General features: G+C 41.0%; 3 protein-coding genes across 3 annotated transcripts in view; all 3 read right to left on the bottom strand.

Moving 5' to 3' along the window:
• Positions 1-2046: 2046 nt before the first annotated feature.
• LOC141013336 (gap junction alpha-3 protein-like) lies at positions 2047-3123 on the bottom strand. Its single transcript, XM_073487017.1, has one exon. The coding sequence runs from the start codon at positions 3121-3123 to the stop codon at positions 2047-2049; it is 1077 nt and encodes a 358-aa protein (XP_073343118.1).
• Positions 3124-5938: 2815 nt separating this feature from the next.
• The window catches only part of LOC141012804 (gap junction beta-1 protein-like), a 44290-nt gene continuing 33600 nt past the window's right edge, over positions 5939-16628 (bottom strand). The window contains exons 2-7 of the mRNA XM_073486329.1: positions 13435-13568; positions 13129-13292; positions 12693-12847; positions 11532-11617; positions 11256-11355; positions 5939-7980 (exon numbers count right to left, since the gene is read on the bottom strand). Of these exons, the coding sequence (XP_073342430.1) occupies positions 7139-7966 (828 nt within the window). The 5' untranslated portion in view covers positions 7967-7980; positions 11256-11355; positions 11532-11617; ... (1 more) ...; positions 13129-13292; positions 13435-13568 and the 3' untranslated portion in view covers positions 5939-7138. The remainder of the gene's footprint in view (positions 7981-11255; positions 11356-11531; positions 11618-12692; positions 12848-13128; positions 13293-13434; positions 13569-16628) is intronic.
• LOC141012921 (uncharacterized) lies at positions 11273-16531 on the bottom strand. Its single transcript, XM_073486466.1, has 8 exons — positions 15837-16531; positions 15106-15238; positions 13767-14928; positions 13435-13568; positions 13129-13292; positions 12693-12847; positions 11532-11617; positions 11273-11355 (listed from the first exon to the last, which is right to left on the bottom strand). The coding sequence occupies exons 1-8, from the start codon at positions 15975-15977 to the stop codon at positions 11273-11275; spliced, it is 2058 nt and encodes a 685-aa protein (XP_073342567.1). The 5' UTR covers positions 15978-16531.

Consider the following 16628-nt stretch of genomic DNA (forward strand, 5'->3'; position numbering starts at 1 on the left):
ACACATGACTTGTTTATTCCCGCTCGAGCACGTCAGTTTTTAACTGTTGAAATGTTTCTGTGGAGATACTAATGACTCAAATTACACCCGATTCTAATTTCAGAGATACAGTGTTTCAAAGTGTATCTGTTGGCTGCAGAGTTACACCGACCTACGTTAGAGCTGTTGTGTAAGATTTTACCAAGCGTCAGTATAAATAATGCAACCTTTAGTACACTTGCTTTTTTCTTTTCCTTTTCTCCATTATTTGTTTTCTTATTTGTTTTGTGTTTCAGGACATGGATAGATGTAATGATCTTGATCAACCAGCTCATTTCTTCTCCCTATTATCTGTTGTTGTTTTTAAATGTTCTTGTACTTGACCTAACTCCATGTAAAACTTTTCAGGAGAACCTTTTACCATCAGGGAACGTGGACGGGCCAAACATTTTCAGCAGCCTGTTTAAGACATGACAAATTTTAAACAAATGCAAATTAATGCAGTAAAAAAAGCAATGATGCTATATGGTGATTTATATGTATATCACATCTATATGTGTGTGTGAGACATACGTGGAAATATGTACTATATATGTTGTTTACATCGTCATATATATCCAGTGATGGATATAGGCAATCAGATAAAAAACAACAACAACATTGTTTCTAATAATCAAAAACATGCTGAATATCGGATCAGATGATTGGCCAGGCTGATAATCAATTAATCCAAAGTATACAGTGTATGCATACATATTAATACATGTATAATTTACTTTTGTATTTGATACTTAAGTTCACTTTTTGTCAGAAAATTACTTTTGATTCTTGAGTTCATCAGATACTTCAAGACTTTTACTCAAGTAATTTTTGTATAGGTGACTTCCACTTTTATCAAAGTAATATTTTAACATGATATCTTTACTTTTACTCAAGTACGACTTTTGGGTGATTCAACAACACTGCCTGTGTCAGATTTATGGTTGCTGGGCCGGAGTTAATTGAATAGGCTCGGTGCACGGAAACGGAATATCATGAATGTCATCATTTCTAATCCTCAGATGATCTTGATTTATCTGTTGCAGAAATATAAAAATGAGTTGCAACATGATTCTCCAGTGAAATAGTTCCCCTTTTCCCGATAAAGACCTCGATCACAAACGCACCGCTAGCGTTGCAAATTTAAGACAGATTTATTTCAAGCGGTTTTACAAATATGGTTGTCACCAAGTGCTTTACAGAAAACAAACGACACAAACAGAGATATAAACACGGATAAACAAATCAATGTGCTTATAATTATGTACTTTCTTGCTGTCACGATAAAAACAGAGAGCACAAATGTGAGAACTCCTGAGACCAGTGCAATTTCTTTTTGAGGCGCGTCCTGGAATTACGTACAGTATTTCCAGAGTCCAACGTGTTGTCAGGTATTGCATAACTCTTTAAGTCGAAGCAAGTGAACTATGCTAGATGGTGACCTCAAAACAGTTAAAGGAAGTTAAATTTAACTATTTGCCCTATCTGATTTCCCTCGAATGAGGTCAGGCCGCTGCTGAACAAAGTTTCTGCCCTGGATTCTGTTCCCAAAGTTCAGGCAACTTTGTACACGGAGTTGCATTGTTTTGAGTTCATTTACATTCAACACACATTGAAAAAAAAAAAAGGGGGAAAAGTAAAACCTGAGCAGACAGTACTTTTTGTTTGTGAATCTCAGTGACAAAAGTGAATAGTGGAAACACAAATCAATTAAAAAAACAAACCGATACAAATCAACATTGACTGAAAACATGGTGAACCATTAATGCTACAGTCTAATGTGAAACCCAATTAAGTTTTTCAAAAGAAGAACAACTACCCAGCTGTGGGACACCTTGAAGAGCTCTAAGTTCATTACTGAACCACATCAGTCTTCGCACATTACTGTACAACTGCAGCTTTTCTGGAATGAGTCAAATCTGTGCCAACTCAAAGAGGGGGGGGTCAGTTCAGCATGTATGAATGCTTCCAAACAACATCCGATCCCCTCACAGCAATTTAAGACCCCTCACAGAAACATAAACCTCCTCATATCTTCAGATCGTCTATTCTAGTCTTGTTGTTGCTGTGTTTGGCACTGCGGCCGGGCCTGGCCTGCGTAGGTGACCCAGGGGCTGATCCTGCTCCCGTCTTTCCTTTCAGGTCACATTCCTCCGGCTTGCTGCTGCTCCTTTCCACAGCCAAGTTGTCTTTATTCTGTTTGTAGGCCGCCTTGCTGTGGTACGGGTGGAAGGACGAGTCTGTGCCGTCAGACAGAGGGGAGAGGTTGTAGCCGGGGACAGGCGGGTAGGTCGGCTGGACTTGGTGGAAGTAATCGTCGTAGCTTGGTGCAAACGGCACCGAGGCCTCACTTGGCTCCTTGGGGACAACCCCAGAGCCATGTAGACGTCTCCTGAAGGTGAGGCCCTGGCTGCACTTGGTGAAGCCCAGGTGGTAGATCTCTACAAGGTTTAGGAACAGAGACACACTGGCAACTCCCAGCATGAAGATGATGAAAATGGTTTTCTCTGTGGGACGGGATATGTAGCAGTTCACCACGTTGGGGCAGGGTGGTCTGTCACATGTGTACATGGGCTTCAGCTCAAAGCCGTACAAAAGGTATTGAGCCACAATAAAGCCCACCTCAAACAGGGTCTTAAAGATCACATTAAAGACATATGTGCGCAAGAGCTCCCCCCGCAGGCGCACTCGTCCCTTCTCGTCCCTCACCAGAGCCTTTTTGTGCTTATGATCCCCAATAAGGACCTGCTTGTCTGGATGTTGTGCATGTTCCTTCTCCTTCTCCCTCTGCTTATCCTCCATTCGCACCAGATGGAGGATGTGTCCCAGGTAGATCAACGTGGGCGTGGACACAAAGATGATCTGAAGCACCCAGAAGCGGACGTGGGAGATGGGGAATGTGATGTCGTAGCAGACATTCTCGCAACCGGGCTGCTTGGTGTCACAGGTGAAGCCCGACTGCTCGTCGCCCCACACCTTCTCTGTGGCGGCGCTCAGGATCAGGATGCGGAAGATAAAGAGGACAGTGAGCCACACCTTGCCCACCACGGTGGAGTGCTCCTGGGCTTTTTCTAGAAGCTTTCCCAGCAGGTTCCAGTCCCCCATGGCTGTGTGAGCTCAGATCTGGGACTGAAAACAGTCAAAAACAGCTTCTCAATTTGATATAGAGACAAAGCAAATACATGAAAAGACTCACATAAAAACAAATCTAGAGACAACACATTCTCTGAGGACATCTTACCAAGTTCAGCACAGCTCAGACCAAATGAGTCTCTTGGGAGCCGAGCTGCTAACCGAGTGTACAACTGGGCTACTCTGCTGCTGAGCAGGTAGTGGCTGTTTCCACGTGGACGCAGACAGGATTATATTTACTTTAGGAGGGTATATATTTGGCAAGTGCGGACAGGAGGGAAGGCAGGTTCCAGTCATGGTTCTGCGGCTCCTGGCCTTCGTGGCCCCGAGTCACAGCAACATGATCTACACGAGGTGAAATCAAACACTCGGGAGACGTGGTGGTAGTGCGAATTACAAACAGTTGAGTAACGTGGGTACTGTCAGTTCCTGTAACACATTATGTTATAAATATATTCTGCTTGTGATGGATGGGCTGTACAGTAGCAGGACAGCAAGTTCACGGCATGCCACTGTGAGGGAGATAACTGCTGAAATGATGTTTAGGGAGTCACCAGGAACACATTTCTCGCGTGGTTTTACAACTGCAGACTGGATTGCAACTTCAAACAAATGCAGGATCTCAATATCTGACCCTCAGACTATGTATTCTCCTAGCACATAAGATAATATGATGAATTTAATAGAAAAATAAATCAGTTTTCTTAAGAGTGTGCACACCTGCATCTCCTGTAAACATACAGCAGCCTTTGACCACAACATGAATGTAACTTCTCTAAGATTTATGGCTAAATAACTCCTAAAAAGTACTTGAATACACAAATGATCACGAAAAAGTCACATTTCCTCGATAAACCTACCTTGTCAGCTTATACATCCCCTGTGTTGAAGCCCTGCACGTCTCCGAGGGTCCATGAGGCCGCCTGCTTTGCTGACAGGCCTCTGTCCAGAGCTGATCTTCGGGCCCCCAGGAATGCCCTTGAATGGACAGGAAAAGTGGACTCCTGCTCGCCACAACCTCTGTTCCACACCGACAAACCCACCAACTCTATCTTCTGTTTTCAAATACTGCTCAAGATCCAGGCCCCGGGGTCTTCCACTGACCACCACAACACACACACACACACACACACACACGTAACCTGCTGCTGGACACACACTCAACCATGTCCAGCCTGCCCTCCCCACAAACCCCCCCTCCCCCCCCGTGAGGTTAAATTTGGCACAGGGTACACTCTCTAATGTAAACTATTAAAGCCCCTCTACTCTCTTGTTACAGTGAGTGACACGGCAGCTGGCCAATGATGTTGTCCGCTAAGTCTGTCTGGCCACAAGTGCTTCTGGGGTCTAAATATAGCTCTCCTATCATGGGGGAGCATGATTTGGAGATGAGTAGCCATTTGCATCCTCAAGTTACAAATCACAGCGACATGAAGGAGGAAAGTCTGTGAGAAAGGTTTAATTATTTTACCCATTTGGTGCAACTTTCTGAAAAGAACCAAAGTTTTGCTAAATAACTTCAATGATTTAAAATTATCAGGCAGTTTATTTTATATTACATAATGTACACATATAGTTTCAACCCATATTATATACAGTATTAACTGGATTGTTTACCCGGATGTCAATTGACAAATATGTACATTTAGGCATAAAGGTCAACATCAGAGTTTTTGTATGCACTACAGTATGATAAAACAGTTGTATAAACAGATACCAGCGTATTTCAGGACCACAGAGATACTGAATAATATGCTACGAAGGGTAATATTAAGGAAAGTAAGTGTAAAAGTCAGACAGTGATGGGTCTCTGTTAAAAAGTAGGTCAACCTCAAACATTTTTCTGAAAGGAAAAGAAAACAGCACCTCAAACAGAAGCTACATTGAAGTCAGTAGGCGGTATTCACAATTGAAATCAAAGATATACAAATCCAAAGACATATGTACAGTACTGGGATTTGCAATATTCTAAAAGTGACCCAGCAGACAAGTGACAAGTAAAAACGAATTATTGTAATTTTGCCAAAATCACCCGTTGAGTATCGTGTGGTATCTGCACCAGTTCGTCCATGTTTGGAGGTTTCGAAAGGTTTACTGAAATGTCACACAGTTGCTCCGACTACTGTGTCAAGATAACAAATGTTATTAATAGTGGTAGTGAAGACATGTCTGTGAAAAAATGCTATTACATTTTATTTTTCAATCACGTTATCCTTATCTGGACAGTATTTTTTAAACTTTCTTTGGTTTTCTAGCACCAACTGTATTTCCAGAGCAGTTTGCCAAGTCACGTAATCGTTACAGCTGTCTGCACAAAGTTTAACAAAATCAAATAACTAAAAGTGTCTAATAAAATCTAAGCATACCATTATTGGCTTAAAGGGCTGTTACTGACATTTAATGGCTTTTACTCGCATAAATTAGCTTCTCCTCCATTACCTGGTTGTGACTCATACTGGAATTAAATATGGTACATATGAACAATACTTTTGATGTAAATAGAAAGTTCGCTTTCTATCCAGCATTTTAATTTTTACGGAAATCTTTGTATATCTAAAGGGCCATACCAGTGCTTTAGCACGTTTTGGCAGATTTACAAGGAATTATGTATGTATTTTATAGCGCTCTTGAGCATGCTATGAGGCTTCCGATTTTTTTTTTTTTAATGTTTTTGTGCGATCCGAACAGCTGCCTGTTTCCCTTATTTGCTATTACATAAATCTACTTGTTAAGAATTCATGGAGCACTCTTCAATAGGTGAACCGTCCTTTTTTTTTTTTTTTTTTAAATTCGGCCCTTTTGTGGCTTTATTCAACAGGACAGTTTAAAGAGCTGACAGGAAAAGATATGAGAGGGGGATGACATGCAGCAATGGGCCACAGTTTGAATTCAAAACTCTGGGCCGCTTTGGCGACGACACAGCCTCTGTACAAACTCTACCATCTGAGCTACCAGGGTGCCCTGAACCATCCCTTTTTGTGTCAAAGCTACATTATTGTTGCACGATAAAGCAGCTCAAATGTGGCTATCATCTGCTTGTTGGTGCATTTGATTTGTTTCGACACAGAAACCTCTATAATGTGAAATCATAAACGTTAATGTGATCTTTTTCAAATCAGCTCGTTATTTTCAAATTTGCTCGTTAGGCATGATTTTCATTGATCATCAAGTTTTGATGGTTTCTAACCGGCACACCAACCTGCCACACCTCAAACACACAACCCTGATTTCAAAATAAAATAAATTCACAATAAGCGTATATTTACAAAAATCTGGGAAGGTGATGAGGTAAAACATTAAATATATTGTCTATTTTTAGTTTTCAATTGAGTTTATGTCAAAGGATTAGCAAATTATTACATTCTGTTTAACTTGTGTTTTACACAGCTTTGCAGCTTTTTTTTAGAAATCGGGGTTGTAGGATATAAGATCATTTGATCTGTATTATCAGGCAACACAAAAAGGAATGAAGGCTGATGCACACAGGGATGGTTTCTACAGCTCATTAAACTTTGGAAGTTGGCAAGTTGCTTCTCACACATTCAAATTAAGCCGCTAAAATCTAACAAATCAATTTGAGCTTCGGCAAACTGTTGACACCAATGTCAACGTCAACAACCTTTTAGTACCGCTCAATACTGTACTGCTTTTAGATCTCTGGCACAAGAATTTCCTTCAGGATTTATAAATTTCTATATGTAAATCTTATGCACAAACATGCAAAAACATTGCTATGGTCCTTTAACCTTCACGACTGGCTCCGAATAGTTTAGAAAAGTTGCAACAGCAGCATCTACTTGTGTCAGTAAAACTGGTAAAGAAAATAAAATATGACTCAATAAGCAATTGACTGAATGAAACATAAATAAATGGTCTAAATGTGTATGCCGACAATGATCAAGCATACAGTTTATCGTGTGACAATAAAGAGCAACATGCTCCATCAAGTGTGATTACTGTTGATTAGTATAAAGGGAGCAGGGCAGTCTCAGAAAGCAGAACACCTTTCACCCTTCTCAATCGGGCTCTTTTTGGTCACAGTGAACTTAGACTTGAGCGAATGGTCTGCTATCAGCTGATTGATTTCATTTTGCCTGTAAGAAGACAATCTTTGACTGATCCAAGCTGCTTTGGACTCTTCGTCAGAACCTCGCAAGCACCGTTTGCAGGCCCTGCCTATGAGGTATACCACTTCGGCCAGGTTAAGCAGCACACATACCCCAGACACTGCCAGCATGAACACAGTGAATATAGTCTTTTCAGTCGGTCTGGACACAAAACAGTCCACCGTGTTGGGGCATGGGTACGAGTCACACTTTACCAAACGCACCATCTTAAAGTCAGGATAGATCATGTAGAAGATGTAGAGAAAAGCCACCTCGAAGATGATTCTGAAGATGATGCTGATCATGTAAGTCCACCACAGAGCTCCAGTGATCTGAAACTTCTGGTTCTTGATGTGTTCCAGCTCCTTGGGGCTGCTGCGGCCCGCCCTCTTCAGGATCTTCTTGTCGATGTGGCGCCGGTGGGCCACATGCATGGCCACCAGCAGGGCGGGGGTGGACACCAGGATGAGCTGGAGCGCCCACAGGCGAATGTGTGAGATGGGGAAGAACTGGTCGTAGCAGACGCTGTTGCATCCTGGCTGTTGGGTGTTGCAGGTGAAGCCAGACTTCTCATCTCCCCAAACACTCTCAGCAGCAACCACCAGGACCAGGATACGGAAGATGAAGATGACAGACAGCCAAACGCGTCCGATGCCAGTAGAGTGCCTGTTTACGCCGCTGATCACGGCATAAAAGGACCCCCAGTTCATTTTCGACTCCAGGTCTGCAAAAATAAAGAGTATAGTCAAGTTAAGGTTGTAGGATGTAGGCGAAGCTACATCTCTAGCCTGAGATCAACCATATTATCAACGTTTAACAATACAAAGTTAGGGAATCACATCAAAAGGAAAAATAAAATAACCAAATTTCTTAAAAATACCATTCAGTTTTTTGTACTGAAAAAAAGTCACATTTGTAACAATGGATTATCAGTTTAAATAACTTATCGTTACTGTCGTCCACAAGATTTTGTAATTTAGTAAAAGTCTAACTGTTGTATCAGTAGTTTTTAGATGTTTACCAGGCTCAGCCAGCGGTGCAAGCGGCGTAAGCAGCGCCGGGTCCAAAGATGACCATCTTGAGGTGTGGCCTGAGCATCAAGCTGGATTTGGCAGAGCAAGGAACAACAGAAAAGAATTGCCAAGTAGCCCGTTGGCCGTATAAAAGCAGGGGTGATGGCCTACCGTCGTGCACCGTCACAAGACGCAACGGGACGAGACCAATTGCGAAACATTCGCCGAGCCACGTGATTGGCTCACCCCGTATTAATACTGTACTCCCAAACTGACCTACAGCCCAGTTGCAGACAGAGTGACAGACTGACAGACTGCCAACGCATTTCTCCAAGTAACCAGCAAGACATCCATCTCATTATGAGATTTTTTTTTAAGACGACTGAGAGCCCTCTATTGTTTGTACGAAAGGCAACAGACCAGATTAGCCTGAGAAAAAATATTACACTATTACACAAAAGCCGATTCATCCAAATATTTCTACCATAAAAAGGGTCATGAGTATTTCAACAACATTGTATATTTGTCAAGTCGAGGCAATGGGGCATGTCAGTCATCAGTCACATAAAGTCTGACCTCACTGCACACTGAGTGTTAGTATAAAACAGAATTAAACAATAGAACATGTATTTTACCTTCAGTTGTGGTGGTACACAAAAATGTGTACAAATCGGGAAGAAATGAATTAAAATATTGTGTTTTTTAGCAAGCCAAAAGGCTGGATTGAGAACACCATGCGTTTGGAAAATGCTAATCATTCCTCCGCCACTAGCCACTGCCCTGCACCGTAGCAGTCATATGCTCTTATATAAACTATTTACATACAATGGCGGCCTTTATTGGGCTGCAACAAGACTCTTTAGAATTCAGATCAAACGCCTCGATTTCCGCCTACCCCGGGCAAAAGAAGGAATCTGTGTGGACACAAAAGGCCTCAGCCTGCCACATTATTTATTGTGCTTGGCAGGGCAGGCGAGTGAAGGAAGCTTTTGACCTGAGCCACTGTCATTGAAGAGCACAGAGTCACGAACTGGGTTTGCAGATTCATCCAGCAAATACTTGAGCTGGTCAACTAATGTAAACACATAAGTAGTGGAAAATCGTAGCCAGTTTTAACTTTATACACAAGATTTAATTAAGACCAGTCCTCTCATTTGTTCATGCTGATTTTTGTATTGCAACCATGCCACAAATTTAAATGCTTTAATACCGTAAATTGGGCAAATATATTGTAGTCACGAATGTGAAATTTAATTAAACTGCTGTGTGCCAGATGCTGCTCCTGCTAATGTTTTTACCAGGGAACTAATTATCCACGAAACTACTTTTCTATAAAATTTGGTTCATTCATTCATTGTTTTGACATCTGTTTGTGAGCGCGTGACATAGTTAATCATACAGCATTTAAATTGTCATTTGTGTTAACACTTACTTCACAGTTATGTCTCTGCTATAAAGCACAGTGTGCTTAGGACAAACTATTAAATAATGAGAGATAAAACTCGATCCACACAATTATCATTTCAAATCAGAGGATTATGTGTCTTTATAATTTATTTTATCATGCTTCTCACACCTCATCAAAAGATCAAATTTAATGACTTCCAGGCCCAATTCCCTAAAAAGACTTAATGGTTTGAGATACCTATCAGAAATTTTATAATGAGAACTAGCAGGCTTTACAGAAGCTCAAAGACAACAATTTTTTTTTTAAATGTCAAAAGAACTGTAATTCATATTCTTGCGGAAAATGCATAAATGTATGCACTTTCAAGGGTTCATGTCCGACATCAAGACATTGATTCACAAACTTTAAAGGACTTCAAGGACCTGGGGGAACACTGCGTCATTATGAACTGAGATTTCACAGTTTGTTCTGGTCAAACTCCTCCCTGTAACAGTAGAAACAATAATTTACAGTAGCAACAAACTGAATGCAAGTGAAAACACAATGTGGTCGTTTGTCATGTGCTATCAGATGACCTACAGCAGTTCACTGTGGCATACGCATATCTGCGTCACTTACGACAGATGTAGTGGGAGGGTTTGGGTGGCCGGGTAATTCTTTGAATGAACTTCACCTCATTAATATTCTCTCTATGGAAGATACAATAGTCTACAATACAGATACATGGGACGTACAACTGTAGATAATGCAGTTTTATTACTAAAGCAGAGATATATGTGCTAAAAAATTTAAAATAATAGATCTGCCATTGTACAAGAACTCAATATTAACTCAGGCAACATGGCTCTCATAGTTATTATCAAAGAAAGTTATACATAAAAATAGAAAAACATGGAACTTCCGTATGTGGCATACAGACAAATCAAGTATTACTTGATAATGGGCAGGTAATGTAACTGAACTGGCACAGTCTAATCACTGGAATAAACACGACAATTGTGCACAAAAGTATAAACTACAGAACGCAGACATACAAAACTATGTCTATGAAATATTTTCAAAATAAAACAACATGCTCCATAATTTGGCCTTCATGTCCCCTACATCATACACACATACATATAAAGCCATAAAAATATTCTCGTTTCACACTTTTCTATCAGTGCAAGACAACACAGACACAAAAGTTCCAATTGTGTTAAAGAAAACATGAGCGTTACACTCATTCACTAGACATAGCTTTGACTGCAATATAAAACATAAAAATACACAAGAAAGCTGATTCACTTAATGGTACTAATCCAGTCAATGCCTTCAGTTTTACTTTAAAACTTTTACATTTATTTCCTTATTTAAATATCTCTGATTTATCCTTGTACTGCAAAGTGCCAATCACAGCAGCTTGTCAGTGTGTCAGTCCACTGTATGTTCACATCTACACAAATGCTCAATCAAAAGTGGATGACTTATCTCTCATTTAAGAATCATTAAGCGTTAAACAATTAAACAATCTCAGTGAATCTCTGGTTGAATGTCAGACAAGGCAGACAAAAAAATGACACCAACAAAACTACTCACACTCCCTGCTTTCTGAACTACTTCTTGCTCTGAATATAGCAGGAGATGAGGTATTTTTCCCACTCAGAGTCCTGTTGTCTCATTTTAAGTTGAACAGCACCTACAAGGCAAAAAAAAACAAAAACAACACAATTGGAGTAAGAATGAGAGTGGTAGCACTGTAGGAAGATTTTGAATGCAGATGGCTGCTGCTCTGGTCACAAACAGGCTGCACTGCCACCTACTGTAGATGCACAATTTGGGGTAAACAATTTTCCAAACTGAAGCTCTACTTACTTATTTTCTTGACACCAGAATTCCTCAGTTTGCTGTGTTTTGCGTGTCCGTTCTGGGTCAGTCTCACAGACAGTGATGCTCCCCTCCTGAAATAAAGAGAATAGCATTGTACAGTCATGATACTGGACAGTGACTGGACTTAAAGCCATACAGTATATATACTCATTATAAGGGAGGCAACTTATGACTTTTTCATTATCAAGTTATCTGACGAACATTTTTACGATTGATTGTTTAGTCCATAAAATGTCAAAACATTGTGAAAGATGCTCATCACAATCTCCGACAGCCCAAAATGATGTCTTCAAATTGCTTCTTTTGTCCAACAAACAGTCCAAAACCCAGACACACTTCACTTAAGATCACAAATGACAAAGAAAAGCAGCAACTTATATTTATGAAGCTGGAGCCAATAAAAAGTTGACATTCTTGCTTGAAAAATTACTGAAATTATCATTGCAGCTCTACACATTATAAGCATATATTCAGTCACTATACTACTAATACTACACTATATTTATCTACCTTGATAGGGATCTACCTATATCTTTTGCCAGGGCTAATACCAATTATTACTAATCAAGTGGGCCAAAAACTGATATTTGGAACTGATATACATCTGCAGTAAAAATTAAAATCTTTGTGTCAAAATCTAGAATAACAAGCGATGGAATGTGACGAATTACAATTTACTTAAGTACTGTACGTGAGTAAAAATTAAAAAGGTACTTGAATATCTAATTTTCTGCAACGTTATACGTCCACTCCATGAAAGTTTGGCAGGAAATATTGTACTTGTTACACCACATTTGTTTGTTTACTTTAGTTACCAGTTGCTTTGCAGATTCAGATTATTCAGTTTTTATAGACTATTACTTGTCACATGTAACTAATCAGTGTTGTGGACAGGCGACAGAATAATGACTACACACAGAGAGGCGACTGCATCAAAGCCAGTGGATAATTTCTTATTTAATTACGTTTTTTTGCCAGTTGGATAAAAAACAAACAAACATACAGGCAAATTTACTCTGTATGATGACAGCTGGTAAAATAAATCAAAAGGGCACTTGCTGACAGAAACAATGTCATGAATTCTTACATATCTGTTAATTCCACATAACAACTCAAAATTACTGCCTGTTTTTAATTCTGAAGTACCTCATCGCTCCGAGCTTTCCCTTTTCCAAGAACAGCTCAACTGTAACGTTAGGCCCCTGTGGGTAAAGTCTGGCATAGAGAGTCCTGTTGTGCACCATAGTTTGGAACCAGCCCACGGCCTGCTTAGACCAATCACTCCCATTCACAGGCGTCACCTTGGGGGGAGGAGGAAACAGACAAAATACCATGAACTGAGATAATTCATTTCCTTTATCACTGAGCAGTGATAAGGCTGTGACTAATCACGTGGAAAAACGCCAATACTGTAACTGAGTCTACACTCACAGCAGAGCACAGTATATTAACCATTTCCATGTATGCAAATCCTCAGAGGGATAATCTGCACGCCTTTTGCTGGAAATCTTAACGTGTTCATGAGTAGATGCTTTAAGTGGTAAAATCATGAAGCTAACACTGTCAGCAGGGAACCACTCACATTTGCCAGTGAGACCTGTACAGCCTGAAGCGGTAGGGCAGCCATTTCTGGGGTCATCTCCTTGATTTTTAACAGTGACAGGCAGGCAGTGTCACCGTAGTCCAGCCTCTTCACCTCCACTTTGATGGATGTCTCACTCCCACCCTCATCAGTGGCATTATCATCTGACATCCAAAAAACAGTGAGCATGGCAAAGAGAAAAATCAGTAAGGAATTCCCAAGAGGCTACATGCAAGCAAAGTGACACTGCTACCATCTAGAGGTATGCATCTGCAAAACCATCCCAATACACAAAACTGAACCCACCTCCACTTATTCCACATATCTTTGTCACCTGAGCCCTGCACCATTGTTCTTGCTTAGGGAACCAACCCATTACTTTGGTTCCAATGTCTGGAATGCAGTTCTGCTCCGCGTATGATGTCGTAGCTTTCCAGCTGCTGCAAATGAGAAAAAATAATGACAACCAGAAACATGTGGATTATTAAAAAGAGGGTGGGTGGGGGGAATCTACAAAGAAAGCAGTATTGAACAAAAAGGATAAGTGGCTCTTTAAGTTCTGTTAATGTGATCAGGGAGGGTTTAGAAAAGCTGAGAAAAAGCAGACAAGAGATTAGAATCCATGCTGAATGACTTACTCTGTGACAATTGCCTGCAGCTTCATGATGGAGCCGGCCTGTTGGATGTAGAAGTTGCCTGGGCTGACAATATGTGACACCACAACTTCAGTCTCATCAAACCTCTTAATCTGGAACTCGGGAATAGTGATACCGTTGATTCCTTGCGATTTTGTACAAGCAGAATCGCCCTCATGTTCAGGTTCTGTGCACTGCAGATTTTGGGTTTCCCACTGCATGTTTACACAGGAGTTCTCCACCTGAGCTGCTATATTGCAGCTTTTGTCTTCATTTTCCAAGGGGTTAGTTTCAGAAGCCCCTTGTCCAGTCTCTGTAAAGATGTCTCCAATATCCCATAATTCAGTCTTTGTTGCAATCACACAAGTGTAGGTTAGAGAGCCACTTGATTCCACTCTTTTTACTCTGAACAGTGCGGCTTGGTTTTCAATGTCTGCGCTCAATGTTTTTGGAGCATGTGTGTTGATCTGATCATCCGTCACAACTTGTCTGAATTGGCAGCTTTGGGTTTTGATGGTAGGCGACATCGACTGTGGTGAACTTGAAGTGTATGTACTATTGCTCCACTCCATGACGGCGACCTCTAGTGCCCCCATGTTTTTAGCTTGTACTCTGAGGAAGTGAAGCAGCTGTGAGGATGTTTGTTTTTGGTAATGCATGTGGACATCATCCTCACATCCCCAGCTAATTAGTGGTGTTATTTTCATTGGTTTAGGGTTACTGATCTCTGGGAATATAGCCTGTATGGGAGGTAGCAGCACTGGTGGCCTCTCTGCGCTAATCTCAGGACTCTGAATAATGACAGGTGGAAGAATCACAGTATCTGGTGGGCGTTCCTCTTCAAAAACAACAGCATGTTCTTGTTCTTCAGCCTTTGAGTGAGAAGATGAGCTAGTAGTCACAGAGGCGCTGTTGCAGCTGGACGCGATGCTGCATATCATGTCATCCTGCTGGACGGCTGCGGGCTGGGAGATGAGGAAATGTTTCAACTGTTGAAGGGGCAGTGTGGCTCCAAGCACCTGGACTGCTTTGGCTATGGAGCTCGCCATCAGCGAGTTCTGCAACATGGGCCCAAACTTGAGAACATCTGTTATTAGGTTCCCTTTGTTTCCAAGTGGCTGAAGTTGGTTTGTTCTCATTCCATATTCAATGTAAATGTCAGGCTCTGTGAAGATGAGAAAAGCAGAAAGAGAGAGAGAGGAAAATCTTTCCGACGTCACACATTAGACCATACCTGTGTAATGCTGGTGGGAGCTAAGATCAAACAGTATATTTGTCTTACACATGAATATCTGCAATATCACGTCAGAAGCTAAAATCGGATGATTACTTCTTGACTTACCGACCGTGAGGTCCTTTAATAAAGCAGAGAGCTTTTCAACTGCTTGACATTTTGAGTCCAAAGCTTTTGTAAGGTCACTGAACACACTGGTGGGAGAAGATGAACTGAAGAAACTTTGAACCTCTTCATAGGCCTGAAAGTCACATTGAAAGAAGGAAGGATTTTTTTCAGTTATACAAAAATACAAGTAACGGCTTGTAATGTGCTTTTTAGAAAACTAATCCACAGCTATACTAGTGATTTAATAATTAATTAGATAATTTGCTCAACATCCACTATTTTAATGCTTCTAAAATGTGATGATATTTTGGTACACAAATCATTAATGATAGAAGTTATTAGTGAATGTACAAGTACACCATTCTACTTTAAAATCTTTCAAATTAAAAAATTAAGGAAAACAACACAAGAGATATGTGGTGTTTTTTTGTTTTTTTTTAAATAATTGCACAATGAATATCTTTGGGGTTTAGTGCTGGTTAACCTAGCTCAAAAAAGGAGGGAATTCACTACTTTCTGCCATATTACAGACCACACAGTTAACGATAAAACGAAAAAAAAAAAAGATGCATTCATTGCAGCTCTGATAACAATTACATGCAATTTGCTTTGCTCAGCTGAACAAATTAAATGATTTCACCCTGTGGTGCTAGCTAGCTACATTAATTTACAGCTAATGACAGCAGCAACAATGCAAAGATGTGTGGATTTTTAACTGGCGTTACCATTACCTTATTGGTGAAGTTGAGAAGCTCTTGTTCAAGTGTATTTCGGACACTTTCCAGCAAAAACAGTTTGTAAGTTAACTGCACTTTCTGGATGATTGTGTCTGGGAGCGGCTGGCGGTGGATAGTCTGCTGAGGGGGAGTCATGGTCGTCTTGTGGGGCGGGACTGTGTCGGTGCTGCCGCTGCTGAAGCCCCGGGCTCTGCCGGCGCGCCCTGTGGCTAATGTTAGCTAGCTAGCGTCTTCTTCGTTGGTTTGGCTTAGCTAGCAACCTTCTTCTTCGTTGGTCTGGCTTAGCTAGCTAACTAGAACGATTCATAAAAACTCAATAAAACGTAAACGTTGTTGGCTATTGCCAGTTTTGATGGCACTCTTTGTCCACAGCCGTAGTTTTCTGGTCCTGGGCCATACCAAAGTGCGAAATTCTTACTTTCCTCTCCTTCTTGGAGCTGCTGATGTCTTCCTCCAGCGTTGACAACGAGAAGTCAGTGTCCGCCATGTTGAAAAGGTCGTTTTTGTGTTTGCAGCCGATATAGTTGACTCATTTGAAGAAAATGTGTGGTGTGACCTCAGTGTTAGTGGGTGTCCTGCTCTTTCTTCAGCTTCTCTGTCACCATAGCTGACTTTCTCACGTGTGGGTTAGCTAATCCAGCAGTTACCTTTACAAGGCTCTTAACAGGTGACCTCTTCCTGTTGAAGTGGGTTCCTGGACTGTCACAACTGTGTGCCAGGAGACTTTAACACATGTGTGGACCACAAGGAAACAACCCAGTTATATCCCCTGGATACAGATCATCA

This window comes from Pagrus major, chromosome 18 (assembly GCF_040436345.1).
Source record: "Pagrus major chromosome 18, Pma_NU_1.0".
In the NCBI taxonomy this organism is placed as follows: Eukaryota; Metazoa; Chordata; class Actinopteri; order Spariformes; family Sparidae; genus Pagrus; species Pagrus major.